General features: G+C 44.0%; 1 protein-coding gene across 8 annotated transcripts in view; it reads left to right on the plus strand.

Annotated features, from left to right (window-relative positions):
- ACACB (acetyl-CoA carboxylase beta) overlaps positions 1–10,527 on the plus strand; it is a 136,474-nt gene extending 125,947 nt beyond the window's left edge. For 6 of the 8 annotated variants that reach the window (XM_083146030.1, XM_083146023.1, XM_083146044.1 and 3 more), the window contains 6 exons: positions 1,975–2,152; positions 6,056–6,168; positions 6,282–6,466; positions 8,040–8,210; positions 8,445–8,581; positions 9,635–10,527. In XM_083146030.1, the coding sequence (XP_083002156.1) occupies positions 1,975–2,152; positions 6,056–6,168; positions 6,282–6,466; positions 8,040–8,210; positions 8,445–8,581; positions 9,635–9,761 (911 nt within the window). In that variant the 3' untranslated portion in view covers positions 9,762–10,527. The remainder of the gene's footprint in view (positions 1–1,974; positions 2,153–6,055; positions 6,169–6,281; positions 6,467–8,039; positions 8,211–8,444; positions 8,582–9,634) is intronic. The other 2 variants (XM_083146053.1, XM_083146062.1) reach the window with 1 other exon arrangement.
- The last annotated feature ends 7,715 nt before the right edge of the window (positions 10,528–18,242 follow it).

The following is an 18,242-nucleotide window of genomic DNA, read 5'->3' on the forward strand; positions in this document are numbered from 1 at the left end:
CAATTAGGTTACCTCATTAAAAAGTGTTTGTTTGCTATTGGAATCAATTAAATCCTAATACATACTTAAACACATTTTTTTTCTACATTCCTGGTATGGTACCCTTAATTTGTTGCATGTGTCCAAAAACATGCTTTTTCCATTTTCTGTTTGACGTTATTGTAATAAATTTATATTTTTATCCCCAAATGTGTGGTTTTATTAATAAATGTAGAAGTGACATGTATATTTATATTAGTGATAGTAAGTTCTGTCCATTGGTTGCAGTGTAAATGTGTGTCAAAACTGCAGCATATATTTGTGTGTTTAGTAATGGTCCATTTAAGCTGCAATGGTTCCAATTGAAGCAATGAGAAGAGTGTAATTAATGAGTAATGAGTAAAGGAGTGGATTGTATTGTGTTCAGCTGACATTGGTTGCGGTGCGCCCGTACTGATTGGGCGTTCCGAATGCCTAGCGCATGACCGAGTGGTGTCCGCAAAGAAATACTTGCTTATGGACACCGCATATTTCTTGCCTTTTGGTTTGTGTGCATTCGGTGTGCTGTCCGAATGCACGCCTACCAGAATGAGTGCACTCCCTCGTGTACGCCCATGTTTACGCCCAGTTTAGCCCACTTTGAAACTACGCCCCTGTGTAGTTCCGAATGACGCCTATAATACGCCCATATCTCCATAGTGAATGCGGTGCACATTTCTGTACGGTATTAGTGCGAACAAGTATGGAGACCATGCGTGGCACATGCGCATAGCGTTGCCCACGCATGCGCAGACGGCTAAAAAACGCCATCCGAAAGAGTGCGCGAAAGTACGCATCGACCAGAATAAGGCCCATAGAGTGGGACGAATCCCAATAAGGGCACTCACCAGGATATCATGTAATGACAGCTTCTACATTGACATCCACACAGCTCAGAGGTCAGGATGGTCCTGACCTCTGAGCTGTGTGGATGTCAATGTTGTGGTGTCTTGAGAAAGGCCCTCTAGTGGCCAAAACGTAGACCTACATATAAGCAGTTCTGGTAATGGATTACCAATAAAGAAGCTGTCATTACGTGATATCCTGGTGAGTGCCCTTATTGGGATTCGTCCCACTATATATATATATATATATATATATATATATATATATATATATAATCTCCCAAAGGTGCGGCACTTGGTTTAAAATAACACACACTGCATCACCATTTAAGAAACGTTTCCATTGTATTGGATTTTCGTCAGAAAATCCAATAGAAGGAAACGTTGCTTAAACGGTGATGCAGTGTGTGTTATTTTAAACCGAGTGCCGTTCCTTTGGGAGACTTGTATTTATCACTTTGTGAAGGCACCGGGACGGTTGATTTCTTCAAGCGGAGTGCCGGCCCAAATTTCAGGCACTCCCTGGTTGAAATAAAACAATTGACCCGGTGCCTTCCAGTATGGGCTTATCCAGCCCTTTGTAGGTAGATAGCAATCAGGCAGCACTCACGGATTATAAACTTTTTATTCAATCTGACATGTTTCGGGCCCTGTCACCCATCCTCGGGGATCAAATGAAATGCACAATGCTCTTAGGAAATCCTGCCCCAAACACAAAACAACCGTGTTGATTACACTCACCTGAGACCTCCGTTGTGGGCGACTTCTCCCTTCGTCTACGTTCATACTGCGCCGCTGATGACACCATCAGAAGCGCCGCTCCATTCTCCCGTCAATCAGCGCCCCCAGGCGTCATCAAGGATCGCCACGCGATGAGTAAAGTATATAAACTTTTGTGGCAAATCATCTTTACTATGCCCTGCTGTGGACATCGGTTTTGTGTCTGGGTTTATTGAATTCAGTGGTTCATGTTTATTTGTCACCTTTTTCATCATTTTATTTGACTTAGTCAGAAGGGCACTGACTAATATTGTTATTATGTGGTATTGTCTATTACTAGAGACATTTTGTGTACATACTGTATATGTTGAGCCCTCATTGTCTTTTACAGACATGTATGATCAAGTGCTGAAGTTTGGGGCATACATAGTGGACAGCCTCAGAGAGTTCAAGCAGCCTGTTTTGGTTTACATCCCACCACATGCGGAGCTAAGAGGAGGATCATGGGTTGTTATTGATCCTACAATAAACCCTCTCTACATGGAGCTCTATGCAGACAAGGACAGCAGGTATATCACACTTATTTCTTTCCACCTCTGGTATTCATAGTGATCCTCATATATGTTTAACAGGGGACCCGACAGCACTGCCGGGCCCCTGTATAATAAAAATAAAAACTGAACAGGGGCCGAGGGTGCCTGCTCAGAAAGAAAGAGGACAGGCTGCTTCTGCACTTTCCTCTCCTCTCAGTTCAGCACTGAGCTGCATGTGCACTCAGCACTGTGCAGTGGCAGCCTGTCCTCTCTCTCCAGCTGCCCAGCTCACTGCAATGGGGGAGGAGGGTAGCAGGTCCCTCCTTTATACCTGGGTTAAAAGTACCTGCTACCCCGCGACTGATGGTCAAAATGTGCTTCTCACTTGTGCACATGTTGCAAACAATTTGTTGTACATTACATTTGTATAATTTTTGCAAATAATATGCCCATTTTCTTCAAAAAAGTTGCTTGGCTCAGACTAGCATCTGGGACCTAGAGAGGCTGTTGGCATGACTGAATGCACAGTGTATTCAGGGCCGGCGCCACCACTAGGCAGCTCTAGGCATTTGCCTAGGGCGCCGGCACCTGGAGGGCGGCAGTTCGCCCCTCACCCCCAGCGAGCTGTGGAAAAAACTTGCTGGAGCGGTCAGGGGTGTCCGTGCGGCAGTGGTACCTGCGGTCAGGGGTGTCCGTGCGGCAGTGGTACCTGCGGTCAGGGGTGTCCGTGCGGCAGTGGTACCTGCGGCGCCGTCATGTGTATAAAGCTGGCTGCGGCCGGCGGGGTCCCTGCAGTGAATAGAAAATAACTAGCACTTCCTGCACCGCCGCGCGCATAGCGCTAGTTATTTTCTATTCACTGCAGGGACCCCGCCGGCCGCAACTAGCTTTATACACATGACGGCGCCGCAGGTACCACTGCCGCACGGACACCCCTGACCGCAGGTACCACTGCCGCACGGACACCCCTGATCACAGGTACCACTGCCGCACTGACACCACCCGCCCCCCCCCCGGCACCGGGGCGCACCGACCCCGACTTGCCTGGGGCGCTACGGTGCCTTGCACCTGCCCTGAGTGTATGAGGACACATATGTACATTTTAGGATAAGGTTTTGCCCTTTTTTTAAATTACATTTGCATATGCATATGGCTCCCGAAACATCCTCCAGACAAACGCCACATCAGTTCTATGAAATGTAGTGGCAAATGTAATGAGGTGCGATTATTTGTTTTTAGGTGATTTTTTAGCTAAATGATCGCATCAAATCGGACATGTGATGTGCAATTCTTTTACCTGAAAATCACACTTTGAAATAGGATACAATATTTAAGGGTAGACCAGAAATTGATTGTTGTTACTGACAATTTTTTTCGAAATGGAAATTTGCATTTTTTTGCCCTATGTTTAAAAACAAAAATGCGTGCGGTTCCCCCTCCCAAGCATAACAGTCCCAGGCTCTTTGAGCCAGTTCCAAAAAACTGGGAATAAAATTGAGTGGTGTTCCCCGATTTTTTTAAAACCAGCAGCATGGTCTTGGTTTCAAAAATATGGGGGACAAACGAAGTGGGGGTCCCCACTATTTTTGAAACCAGCACCAGGCTCCACCTGTCAATAAGATAATGCCACAGCCAGAGGCTACTTTTATATTAGTGCTCGCAGCTGTGGCATTACCCCCAAACTGGTCAGCTCTGGCCGGGATCCCTGAGGGAGTGGAGACCCACTTAATGAATGCCCCACCTCAGGCCACGTATGAGCGAGGGCTAAAGCCTGGGGCTACCCCATGCACCCTGGGCGATGGGTGCCGAATTGATAGTCCATTTTGTGTAAAAGTTGAGATTAATATTGGGTTTGGCTGTGGAACTAAAAGTCCCAGCAACCATCCCCTCCATGCTGGTAATTGGAAAACAAGTATCAGCATGCAGGGTATTAAAGGGCCTGCTGGGACTTGTAGGTCCACAGCCAATCCAATGCTAAAATAAAAACGCTGAAACACATCTAACAGTAAAGCAAACACATACTTAACTATGCTGACACGTTGATCGTCCCCTTTTTTTCACATGCTGCTCCTCTGCGTAAATGACAGGGATTCCCACTGACTTCTGTCAATGGGACTCCCCTCAGCCAACCATTGAAGAGCTTCATAGGGAGCTCTGCTCAATGATTGACTGAATGCATTCACATTTATGTAGGGAAGGGTGGGCCACACACACCGCAAATCTCCCCGCATGTATGCAAATGGTTGTTTTGCATAAACATCCATTCGCAGATTGTGTGCAGGGTAGAAATTATTTCACTAGTGCTCACAGATCTAAGACACTCTCATGCTGCCCCATGCCCCTCCCCGCCCGCACTGCTGTGTGTGACCGAAGAGTGAATAATCAATTCGCCATGGCGGCTCGCACAAAGTGGCTGCACATGCGAATAAAGTTTTAGCGCATGCACAGTCGTGAAGCATTGCTCCCCTGTGCGATCGTGCAGGGGAGCAAGGTGACTAGAATGATGGCCAAATACTTTACAAACCGTCAACGTTGCCTTGCCTGCATCGGTATCACAAGCAGGGTACACACTGTGAGATTTTGACTAACTTTTCATACAATTTTAAATACATAGTCAGAGTTGTTAGCCAAATCTCAAATGTGTATGTCCCTTCAGGAAAATCACAGTCCTTGGTATACATACCACTATAGATTGATATGCCATCTTTAGCATCAGCATCTTGCTTTAAAACTATTAGAGGTCCTGCGGCTGCACTTCAGGAAGTAAATACAGGATAGCGTATGGCTGTGATATTCAATCAATCACTCCATTTTAATTAAATAATCACAACCAACTATCAGACAAAACAATTGACACAAGTATTTATTACATTATATTAAAGTATTACTGTACACAATTGTGTATTAAACTCTATGATTTATTGTTGTATATAGCTATTGATGTGTACTCACAATATTATTAGAATGGAAGGCTATTATGTGTATAAGTAAGTAAGTACAAATAAAACACTGAATGGAAATGCATTGTGTTCAGCATAGGGGTGTATTCAATGCTGGTAGCGAGCTGTGACAGATCGCAGGGCTGCCTGTTCGCTATCACCACTCGCAGGATCAGTATTCAACTGACCCCTCCTGTATACGCTGTTTCCCCCTCACTTCATTTTGGGGCATGTGTTGGGTCAGATCTGGGGCAATACCTTCTCCCCCGCTTAGTTAGGCATTTTGACATGTTGGGAGGTATGTGAGATTGTAATGTATATACCACTCTCTGTTTGTAATATACACAGTTTATTTAACAATGCACCAGAAGAGGTCTTTCCATATATTTCATCCTACTGCATCCTATTGAACAGCTTCATTAAGAAGCTTTGTGGTATCTCTGCTAATTAAAACCAAAACTTTTTCCTTACCATTCACCTTGTTTTTTGCTTGATCTCCCAAGAGAATTGTTTCTCTCTCTTCTAGATCTTAGGTTAGTGTTCCATGCATAGTACACGTGTAATAAAGTATAGTTAAACATTTATTTAACATTTATATTCAATACAATTATTGAACTAAAAAAACTAAATCTCAACCAAGATCCGAGGAGTAAAATACAATTTATTTGGTTTTAAATGTATGATATTGCCTTACACTGTAAATCATTTATGTTCATCCCAATGGCAGTACTCGGGACCTTGTTATTATTACACTCCTATTGGTCAGGTATTTCTATGTGATGTTAATGGGCTTTACAGTATGCTCCTTTTTACAGCTAAATGCAATTATTTCACAATTTATAAATCTAGTGTCCATTTTATTAGATTGTCTCTCCTGTCTGAAATATCTGTAAATAGAGGCAGAGCAGGGGAGAGTTTCTTATCTGTACGTAGTTAGGACATTTTCCACCTAATTCTCTCAAATGGGACACCCGTCACTGATATTGTCTGTGCTTGGCAGAGGTGGCGTGCTGGAAGCAGAGGGCACAGTTGAGATTCGTTTTAGAAGAAAAGACCTTATCAAGACCATGAGGAGACTAGATCCAGTGTATACCCAGATTGTAGAACAGCTTGGTAAGTATGGAGACAAACATTGTTCAGTTAACGTTTGATGTGTCACACATTCTGTGCCATAATCTGCCAAATGTAAGTCATGTATAGAGAGAAACCACCCTCTCGCCACACAGTCCCAGTCTCCTCTGCTGTCAACCCATCAGGTACTCCAGAGCTGTCGGAATTGGAGCGCAAGAATTTAGAAAAGAAGCTGAAGGCAAGAGAGGAGCAGCTTCTCCCCATCTACCACCAAATTGCTGTGAAATTTGCAGATCTCCATGACACCCCCGGGAGAATGCAAGAGAAAGGAGTCATCACAGTTAAGACCTGCACATTTATAATATGCATTCAAGCTACTTGCTACTTGTTTCTGTAGTTTACAGCTAGCGCAATATTCAGAACTGAGATTTTGTTTATAATGAAAAGCTGCATGAACATTTTTTTATTTCTATCGATACATTTTTTTTTCCACTCGCTCGCTGTAATTATCAATGTAGTAAATAGTTTTCGGTACTTGTGTAGTTTCACGGCGGCAGTTACATACTTAGCGTAGCGTCCCTGTCAGAATCAGCGCAGTGTTCCCGCGGGCAGCGTAGTAAGCGCCCCTTTTAGAATCAGCGTAGTGTTCCCGTGGCCACAGCCGTTGGGCTACGCTAACAGTGTAGCTTAAGCTGCCGCCGTGAAACTACACAAGTAGGCGTCCCTGTTAGTATCAACGTCGTGTTACCGCCCGTTTGCGGCCAGCCGGAGCTTACGTAGTTAGCGTAGTCAGTCAGTGCTTATTACATTGTGTGGGAACCATTGATCATTTTAACCTGTCTGACATGACAGGTGTGAATGTGTTCCTGAAACACCCCCACTATGCACGCCAGCCCGAAGCGTGGCGGGCGCACGCATTATGCGTCCTCCCGACCTGTTCATACCCCCACTATCCACGTCGGCATGGAGTTGACTTTATAAAGTGTGGCGAGCGCACGCGGAATACATGTATAGTAATCCGCGTCCCCTCGCGGGGCTTGCTGCGCTCGCCACGCTTCAGGCTCGGTGGCTCACTACGCTCGCCACACTTTATAAAATCAACTTCACGCCAACGTGGATAGTGGGGGTATGAACAGGTTGGGAGGACGTGTAACGTGTCCCCTCGCGGTGCACGCTGTGCTCGCCACGCTTCGGGCTGGCTTGGATAGTGGGGGTTTGAAATGGAGGCATTTGCCAGTATGTAACATGGAGCACTGGCAAATGCCTCCTTTATTGTGCATGAGACGCACTTGCGGCCGCACCCCCCCCCCCCCTTTGTGCAGGAGACACATGCGCTACCGAACCCCTAACCCTGTTGGCAGGGTTGCCGTACCCTGCCGCAATACTTACTGAGACGCTCAAGCAGATGGAGCGCCTCTTCCCGTCGCCCGCAGAGGGGATCATGCGGGCGCTGTGTGAGAGGCGCTCAGTAGGCTTGCTGGGGACAGTACGGTGACTACGCTAACTACGCAGGGCTGCCGCAGGGACACTACGCTAGGCAGCCATTGGGCTATGCAGACAACGTAGCTTAGGCTGCCGCCGTGAAACTATACAAGTACCTAGTTTTCTATCAAGTTTGCTCTAAAGACTTTTTTATTATGTTGCAGAAAGTACACATGCTGTATAACTCTTAGAAAACAATCAGTATATATCTTTCAATAGAAATAGGCTGACTAAAGTTTTTATCGTATTGACTGCTGTGGTTTGTGTGATTTGTGGCATTTTATTAGATAAGATCTATTCCGCAAGCAGGTAGGTATTTTGTGAATACAAGAGAATCTAGGTTAAAGAAACCAAGCGCTTCAAGTTTATGCCTCATAGGTGATGTCAGTATTGAATTAACGTTTGATTACTCATTATCCTCTGACCATCAGGATATTTTGGATTGGAAGGAAGCTCGGACCTTCATGTACTGGAGGCTGCGTCGCCTCCTTCTGGAAGAAGTGGTGAAGAAGGAGATCCTTAATGCCAATAGTGAGCTTAGCGACATCCACATCCAGTCCATGCTTCGGCGATGGTTTATGGAAACAGAAGGAGCTGTAAAGGTGCTGTTTGTTTATTTGCAGGCATTCTATTAGAGCAAACTAGCATCTCATGGACCCCACCCGCCCATTTTATTGCTTAAAGGATGTTTCCAGCTGTTGATTGTAATATGTTTAAAATAACCACAACAATGTTTTGGTTTGGCATTGTGAGGAATGTACGAAGGGTAGTGATTGTGAAGGCTTCTGAGACCGATGAAGGCTGCTGATATAACATTTCCCTTTTGGTTCTCTCAGACATATTTGTGGGACAATAACCAAGTGGTGGTAGAGTGGTTGGAGAAGCACCTACAGGAGGAGGATGGTACAAAATCCGCCGTCCGGGAGAACATAAAGTACCTGAAAAGAGACTTTGCCCTGAAACACATACGGAGGTGAGTGAGACTCCTCCTAGACAGTGTAGAACAGCGTGAGCACTACTATCTGGCATCATCCATTAAGCATAAGTATTTCACTGTAAGAGCTTAGTTCCATTCAGTGGAGGCACAAGGGGGTATTCAGTCTGGGATTCCGACTGTCGGAATCCCAGGCCGTATTCCCTTCTCTCGACTGTTGGAATTCAAAGTACCGACAGTCAAGTGTCAAAAAGTCAGAGGATTGGTGAAAACAGCCGCAGATTGTCGAAAAATGGCCGTGAATTTGACAATCCCCTGCTGTTTCTGACAAAACAGATATGACTTGTTTTAATCGGATCTGTTAGCAGTGCTACTAGTTCCCATCCGCCACAGGGACCCCGCCGCTGACTTCCCATTCTCCTAATGGACCTGCCACACACTGCCCATTCGCCTAACGGACCCTGCTGCCGGATCCCTGCACACTGCCAGCCAAGTACCAGTGGAGGGGATGGGGGAAGGGATGTGCTGCTTACTAGCGGGGGGGGATGCGTTGCTTACTACCAGGCAGGTAGGGAATGGGTGGTATACTGGTGAATTACCGTTGTACCTTTCACAACGGGTTCAATGTGAAAAGTACAAAAACAGCAATTAACCAGTAATATACCATTTACAACAGTGAAAGGGGTAAAACTTGCTCTGACCCGGTTAAAGAAACGATTCAAAAACCGTGTCAAAGCAGTGTGAAAGCAGTATGAGTGTGTGAGTGTGTTACACATGGGGCTGATTATGAAGGCTAGGAGAAGACCATACGAAAATCACAGGGTGGGGGGGGGGGGGGGGGTGTTTCTTTTTTGCTTAAGATTTTTTCAAGGCAAAACATTTTCCAGAGAAAACCCAGGAACTTATCCAGGATCCCTGTGTTTTCGCATCTTAGCCTTGAAAAATTGTCAATTAGCTGATGCTGTTTTTCCTGCCTCCAACAAAATCCCAGATATTGCTGGATATCTGTGTCAATGGAAAAATCTATGCAGCGAATATATTGGTTATAGCTTAACTATAATGGCTAAGTTTCTCCCTGTTTATTTTCCACAGTCTTGTGCTAGCTAACCCTGAAGTAACCATGGATTGCATTGTCCACATGACCCAGCAGATCACACCTGCACAGCGAGCACAACTTACAAGACTCTTATCAACTATGGAGAACCCTCCAGCCAGCTGACATGGAGTCTGGGAGAAGTCCTCTGCTGAGAGTTTGTGTAGCGTGCAACCTTCAGCTGCCGTCCCGATTTGGTCTTCAAAACTTCAGTACTAGCAAACTGTGCCAATAAGTGCCTTTAATAAAAGATACAGTAAAAACACCACTAAATATCTGTTATATGGCACAAAATGTTACTGTTAGCACTCCCTCTATTCTAAAACACATGGCTATTTTAATCTGTTTATTTCAGCATTTACCCACATCATATGTTTTGTGTTTTCATTTTTATTCTTTTTCACAAAAAACAAACAAACTGAAGCACATTGTTCAGTATAGCTGCTTTATTCTACATTGCACTATTTCTGTTACTTTACAGTATGTGACCTTTGCGGAACCCCCAGATCAATTGTTCAATCATTAGTGGGAGGTACTAAAAATGAAAGAATACATTTTATATACGCAAAACAATAGTCATTTAATGGTGCTAAAGTAATATGTGGGGCTGAAAAGAGCCATAAAGGTACAAATCACAGGAACAGGGGATGTGGACGGTGCAGAGAACATACTAAATTATACCCAGGAATTTCCAGGTTAGCACTTCGATCTCAGGAATATGTTCCCACTTTGTGAATGTTAATAATCTATTTCCCCACCGGGAGGACTTGCCAACTAAAATTAGAAAACATGAATATACAAAATTGTACTAAAATGTTCTACTGTACAATGGATTTGTTTTGCATCTTGGTTAATGGTGCCTTGTTCTTCATAAATATTACCATTGAAAACATTTTGTAGTCTTGATTTATTCATTTAGTGTATTCTGCAATACAACTACCAGATAGAAGGCTGGAGTTTCATAATATTGATGAGTAAGATGGCTCTACCGGGACCATGTAATTTGAGCACAATGATATGGGGAAACCCTCTTACAGGATACAGGTAACTGATACTACAGATGCCTAGATGCCTGGAGCTTTTTGCCAGGATTATAAACCAATTGGTGAATCCATTCAAAGACACTGGCATGTCCTCAGTATGGAAATGTCAAAGTCTCAAACATGCTATAATGAAAGGATCTAACCGGTGCAAAACGTGCTTCAAAATGTGCAATTCCACAGGTATAGTCTACCGTATACAGTGCTCCTGCCCCCAAAAGATACGGATACGGCTTGTTAGGTCGACAGTGAAAAGGTCGACCACTATTGGTCAACACATGAAAAATGTCGACACAAGAAAAAGGTCAGCATGGGAAAGGGTCGACGTGAGGTTTTCCCCCTTTTTTGTGTCTGTCGACATGGACAACGTATAAGTGTACCGCATCCACCCGTATGGCTCGCTGCACACGCCATGCTTTGGGCACAGTGCCTCGTGCACTATTTTTCCTCCCTCTATACCAACTGGGATGGTAAAGTATGAACAAGTCGGTTTAAAAAAAATAATTATGTCAACCTTTTTACCATGTCGACCCAACGTATGTCAACCCTTTATGTGTTGACCTTTTCACCATTGGACAATAGTGGTCAACATTTTGACTGTTGACCTAATGACCACATTCCTAGGATACATAGGGGTGACAACCAGACCATGCAAAAATTCAAGCAAAGTGTACAACATATTAAGACAGGGCTTGACAAATTTTTAAAAAATCTAGGAGCCAGGATGAAAATGTAGGAGCCAGAAAAAAAATAGTGACAGTGTGCGCCAAAAAGTGACACCATTATGCCTATTACACATGTCACATACCCATTACACCACATGCCACAATGCCCATTACACATTATGCCACACACTGAAAAACCTTTTGCGTACTATACCACACACAATAATGCCCATTACATATACCGCACACACCGTAATGCCCATTACACGGTAAACCAAACACCACGGTAAACCAAACACCCATTACATATATTACCACATGCCATAATGCCCATGGCATATTATGTCACAGTGCTGCTCACCTACATGGTCAATGCTATAGGTTTGTGGCTTGATGCCAGGCAGGGGCAGACTGAGAAAAAAATATGGGGGGGGCTCTGTTACCTGGTGCCTCTGTTCTCTGGTGCCTCCCTTTGCGCAAGCAGCGGGTCCCCATGGTGGGTTATAATGTTCAATACAACAGCCAGCATAGTGGCAGCCCGGTAAAACACGGGAGATGGACAGGGAGAGGCAGGGAGCTGGCAGCAGCGGGTCCCCGTGGCTTGCTATCCTATCAACACTTACAGCAGCTTTGGGTGCCCGTTTGAGATATGTAAAAAGATAGTGCCGCAGTGGGTTATGTTCAATATAACAGCCAGCACGGTGGCAGCCCGGCAGAGCGGTGCAGAACTCTCCCGGCTGTTGCTGCATCAGAGCAGGTCCGCGGCGCGCCTATTATACGAGCTAATCGGGAGCCGTGCTTGAGCTTTAAAATAGGCGCGCTGCTGACCTGGTCTGATACAGCGGCAGCCGGGAGAGTTCTGCACCGCTCTGCCGCCGTGCTCGCTGTTATATTGAACATAACCCACTGTGGCGCCATCTTTTTACGTGTGTGAAACAGGCACCCAAGGCTGCTGTAAGTGTTGATAGTATAACCAGCCACGGGGACCCGCTGCTTACAGAGACGCTGCTGCCAGCTCCCTGCCTCTCCCTGTCCATCTCCCGGCAGCCGGGAGAGTTGTGAACTGCGCTGCCCGCTGCTATGAAGCCACCACTCTTCCCGGGGGTTCTGCTTCCTGGCAAATCTGGTCGCCAGTAAGCAGAATCTGGTCGCCATGGCGACCTGGCCCCCGGGTTTTGTCGAGCCCTGTATTAAGACAATATGGAACACTGAAATGGACAGAAAATAATGAGCCAGAAATCCACAATAGCAAACACTTTCATGATACACACCCATATGACAACACTTCTCAATTCCCTGTTGTGGCCTAGAAAAAATACATCTCATTATAAAAAGATTACGTGAACATACAGTATAAATGATGGTGCTTCTCTGGTTCTCTTAAGAATTCCATGAAAGCAATCGTGGATAAAAGAAAACGAAAAAACTCAAATTTTCAATCTGATATACCACAGTAAAATAAGAGAACTTAATATATAAATAGAAATACATCTCAGTCTGAATTATCTGCGTATGCGGTTCCCTACTACCTATGCTAATGGGAGTATCCACCTGTCTAAGTCAATTATCCATCTTCATAGGGAAGGCCATACTACTGTCATCACCATTAGTATCACAACTTACATTTCATTATTATTATAGGGGACAGGACACTAAAGCAATCATTAGGATGGCATATATATATATATATATATATATATATATATATATATATATATACACACACATACTTGCAGCAGGGCCGGGCACAACCTCCAATATTGGTTACTTGTCGGGTGCCTTCGTCCAGGGTTAATGTAGACTTCTTGGGGGATGAACGCAGCACTCCAGGCTCGTTAATCTTCAAAGTTTTTATGTATGTCTCAATAAAAATGTTTGAAGATTAACGAGTCTGGAGTGCTGCGTTCATCCCCAAGAAGTCTATATATATATATATATATATATATATATATATATATATATATTCTAAGAAAAGTCCATGAGGAGAGAGGGCCCTGCTTGTGAAAGCTTACATTCTAAGGGGAGGGTTAGACAGACAGGGGTGACACAGAAGAGAGCATAAACAAAAGGTTAGGATGAGAGATTGTCAGGTTTTATGCAGGAGGGTGGGAAGAAGATCAGCTTAGTCTTTGATATTTTAAGTCTAAATAATTGCTGGGTCATCCAAGAGTAGATAGCAGAGATACAGTTGGAGATATGAGTGTGGATAGAGGGAGAGAGATCAGGAGACAAGATGTATATTCCAGTATTATCAGCATAGATGTGATAGTGGAAGTTGAGTGAGCAAATAAACTCACCCAGAGAGGACCAAGAATAAAATCTTGGGGGACACCTACTATCAATGGAAGAGCAGGAGAGGTGACATCATTAGAGGTACAGCTGACAGTGCAAGTGCAAGCGTTAAAAGTGATAGTAAAAGTTTTTTGTAGATGTAAAAATGGTGATCTGGCTGAAAAGCCAGATTAAGCAGCCAGGAGTAGTATGTTCTGAGTATGAAGTGAACTCACTGAGCAAAGCAGTCCTTTGGTTTTCTGAGTTGTTTTCTGGCTTTCTATTTCACTTTGGTAGAACGCTGGAGTTATGTTTAAATTATGCCGCACTTTAAAAGTTATGCACATCAAAACTATTATGCACACAACTATATGGCCCACAGCCTATGAAGTGATCTTTAAATGCATGTGCACTAAATTAGACTCTTCCCACCCAGTACCTGCCCCCCCCCCCCCTACAATGAATGGTAATAAAAGTGGCTTACATAAACAGGTACAGGTATATGCTAGATGTACCCTGGGGATTATAGACACAGGGAACATATACCCACCAAGCTGCACAGCACCTAGGCAGCCATCAGCGGTGCCACTGGTCGCCGCAACAGCCAGGCAAGCAACAATACAAGCAGACAGTACAGTTATCACTCAGGGAACACATACCCGCCAAGCTGCACAGCGCCTAGGCAGCCAGCAGCGGTGCCGTTGGTCGCCGCAACAGCCAGGTAGGTGTACAGTACAGTAGGGACAGTACAGCTACAGCTTGCTGTGCAATGTACTAGACAGGGGAGACATGGGGTTTACATATGGCGGAGTGCACAGCTCCTAGGCAGCTATTTGTGGGCCATCTTGATCCTGCTGTTCACAGCAGAAGGTGGGCTCAACAGGCCATCTTCCCTAGAGGGAGAGCCAGCATGGGTGGTCATGGTGGGGTTGGGGGTGGGTGGGTGGTTGTCAAGACGTCATGGGTCCTCTCCTCTGCCCTCTCCTTCCCCCCTCCATCCACCTCCCTCATCCTCAGTCCTCCAGTCCCCGTGGCGCCCCTTCTCGGGGGGCCGAGGATGGAAGCTCCGGTGGATGGGAGCTCGCATGCATGCGACCATCCCCGGCCCCCACCGGAAGTCTACCAGAAACCGGTAGTAACCGGAAGTTATAAGATGTTCCTCTCTTCACATATGCAACAGATTTGCTATTTAACTTGCAAAATGAAGCTTGTCAATGACACGTTTTTCTGATATCAAAGCAGTGTGCAGATTGAATAATTACCTAGGCATTTAAATACATTCAGCACAAGAGGTGGAATACTCTGCAGCCCAGATCAGTATATTGAAACCTGGATAATTACCTAGACATTTAAATACACCCCATTCTTGGTGTAAAAGATGTCCCATATATGTTTGCGCATTGCATCAGAGCCCCACTAGTGCTGCACTAAGGATACATCGGATCAAGCCTTGGCCGGGATGGCATGCCATCCTGCTGCTTGTGAAGCTCAAAGGGGTCTGCTGCGACTTCTCCCCTTGGAGAAGATACAGTAATATATGGGGGTCTTAACAAAAACAGTCTCCTGTCTCTCTACCCTGCTCTCTCTCTTTCTCCTGCCACACACACACACACGCACACTTTCCCCTGTCATGGTGCCCCCCTGTCATTTTGCCCTGGATTTGCCTTTGTGTATGTATATGTATTTATGTTGTGTGTGTGTGTGTGTGTGTGTGTGTGTGTGTGTATGCTGTCTGTACTGTGAGTGTGCATGAAGTGTGTGTGTGTATACATATATATATATATATATATATATATGTAAGAATTATTGATTATCCAAGAGTAGTAGTAGTAGTAGTACGTTTATTTAGAGTGATTAGTACTGCACTTGGTGCCACTTGTATTCATGGTGGGTGACCTAAGTTGGGCACTCTTGGTTATTGGGTGGTGCGCCCTATATATATATATATATATATATATATATATATATATATATATATACATCGTGGCATGTTCTGCAGATGGGACCTGTATTCAGGGCTTTGGGGGTTGAGCACCAGTTGGAAGGGGATGCAATCAGAAGTTTGAGGATTAAAAAAAATCTGTCTTCATAGTGTATCTGGCTTTATGTGAGTGGGCCAATTAGTACCCCACCCATATTGTAGCTCCACCCACAATATAATGTGAGGGTGCCAAAATCTTCACTAAAAAATTAGGCTTGGTCCGGCCCTGCCCTCTGTCTGCACAGACATTTGGGTACTATATCATTTATGATTGTGGCACAAGGAGTCAGAGAATGATGACAGGAGTATGTCCTTTTAAAACTATGGGCAAATATCAATCTTGCAGGGCTATTGGCAGCTCATATAGCATGGCAAGTGGTATCAAGTCAGATGTCTTCAATATGTATGAGATATTCCTCAAGATTGTACAAAGGTGGAGTATTCTGCAGATAACCCTGTTTGCAACAGCAAAGACCATCATGTCACATGCCCAGTGTTTATGCACATCGCTGGATAAGGCCCATCGAGTCATAAATGTCAGGTGGCAAATTGATTTTCAGGGCACATATTGGGTCGTCGACTGCACAGTCAGATGAAAGTGTAATACATAATGGTCTGTAAGGTATTGTCTAATAAATATTGTCATTCTGCAATCATACACATGAAAAAGAAGCGTAGTAGAAGCAGGAAGAGTAGTAGAAGCATTTACTAGAAACATATCTAGCTACCACATGTACAGTAGCTATGGATGTTTATCATGTGCAAAAGATAATTGCATTATTTTCTATAACAGAAGCAATAATACAAACTATGACCATTTGGCGTAGCCCCCATTTTTGAATGAGGTCTTTACTAAACATACAAAGAAAAAATAACCAAGACACTTCACAGAAATAATGGACTGCTTAATTTACAGTTGTGTTCAAATGAATAAATATAAATAAATTTACATATAATACTGCCTAGTACAATATTATTACACATAAAAAAAACATGTAAAAACACATCCTATTCTACTAACCTACAAATGAGGCTGAACAGTTGGTAAATACATTTTGTACAGTGATTTAGAATAAAAAATACAAAACAGGTCAGTGTAAAAAGATTCAGGCAAAAGGAAGCCAGGACTCGAGAGATTTTTGCACATTTAACTTATAAAAAACATTGATTCAAATATTAAGATTTTATTTCTTCATTTGCTTAATAGAAATGTCAAATATTCATTACTACAAGTTTGATAAGATGCCTGTGTTTAATATATGTGTGTATGTGTGTGTTTGTAATCCAAAGCAACAGAGGCACTCGTGTACGTACAAACTCAAGGGGTGAAATTTAATAGGATGAGAGATTTGGTAAGAAATCTCCAGGTTTTTTTAAGTGGCAATCATTTACACTGCAAAACCTGATTTCAATTTCTGATTTCAAAGTGTAAATGATTGCCGCTTTAAAATAAAAAAAAAACCTGTAGATTTCTTACTGAATCTCTCACTTTCAAATATCTCATCCTATTAAATTTCCCCTAATGTGTCTATCTGTACACATGAATACCGCCGTTGATTTGGATGTATGTGGATTTTATGTAGGAGGCACTGTGTTGAATTGTTTGAATCTTCATCTTGGACTACATATACAGATGTGTCCACATACATCTAGCCCCAATGTGACTAGGATGCGCAATAAGACTGTGCTGAATAATTTGATACTTGGGCAGTATATCTGTGTGCCACTGTATATGAAGAACAATGGAACTTGTGGCTGCTACATTGTAGAACTTTGTGTACATATTCAGGGAATCGGTACATCTGTCAGAACAGACTTAGGTCTACAGTCATTAGGTCGACCTCGGAAGGTCGACTGTCCCCAAGGTCAACATGACTTAAGGTCGACATGGGTTTAGGTCGACAGTCATTACGCCGACATGAGTTTTTCACTGTTTTTTTTTTACCCGAATGTCGACACAGTCGACATGGACACAGTTGGAGTTGAACTGCAGCCCCTCGCATTGCTCGCGATGCTTCGGGCATGGTGCCTTGCTACGCTCGGCACACTATTTTGTTCTCCCACCACGCCCTAGTGGATGGTAGGGCATGAAATACCACATGTCGGCTCAAAAAACAGTGAAACACTCATGTCGACCTAAACCCATGTCGATCTTGGCCCATGTCGACCTTAAGTCATGTCGACATTGACCCATGTCGACCTTTAACCCTGTCGACCTTGGGGCCAGTCGACCTTCCGGGGTCGACCTAATGACTGTCGACCTAAGTGTGATCTGACAGATGACCGTTTCCCATATTAAGAGACTCAGCCACACACAGATATACAAGTGTCACATATAAAGTTAATCAGCACAGTCTCCATTGCACACAGGGTGATATATTATTAACGATATCTATATAATGAACATATTGTCCAGTGTGTGTGTTCAATATCGTTAACGATGCTCACGGCCACCGGTCGTTAATGACCCCCCTTTCGTCTCTACATGCAGCGCAATCTGACAATATTGTTATGTACAGAGCGGGGGGTGTGTGACGTCACTGACTGATATTGCAAACAATATTGGTCAGTGTGTGTATGCACTATATAGTTCTCCCGCGGCACCGTAGGAATCGAACAGTGTGTACCCAGTTTAACACATATTTTCACC

Source organism: Crinia signifera, chromosome 1 (assembly GCF_055691185.1).
Source record: "Crinia signifera chromosome 1, ASM5569118v1, whole genome shotgun sequence".
In the NCBI taxonomy this organism is placed as follows: domain Eukaryota; kingdom Metazoa; phylum Chordata; class Amphibia; order Anura; family Myobatrachidae; genus Crinia; species Crinia signifera.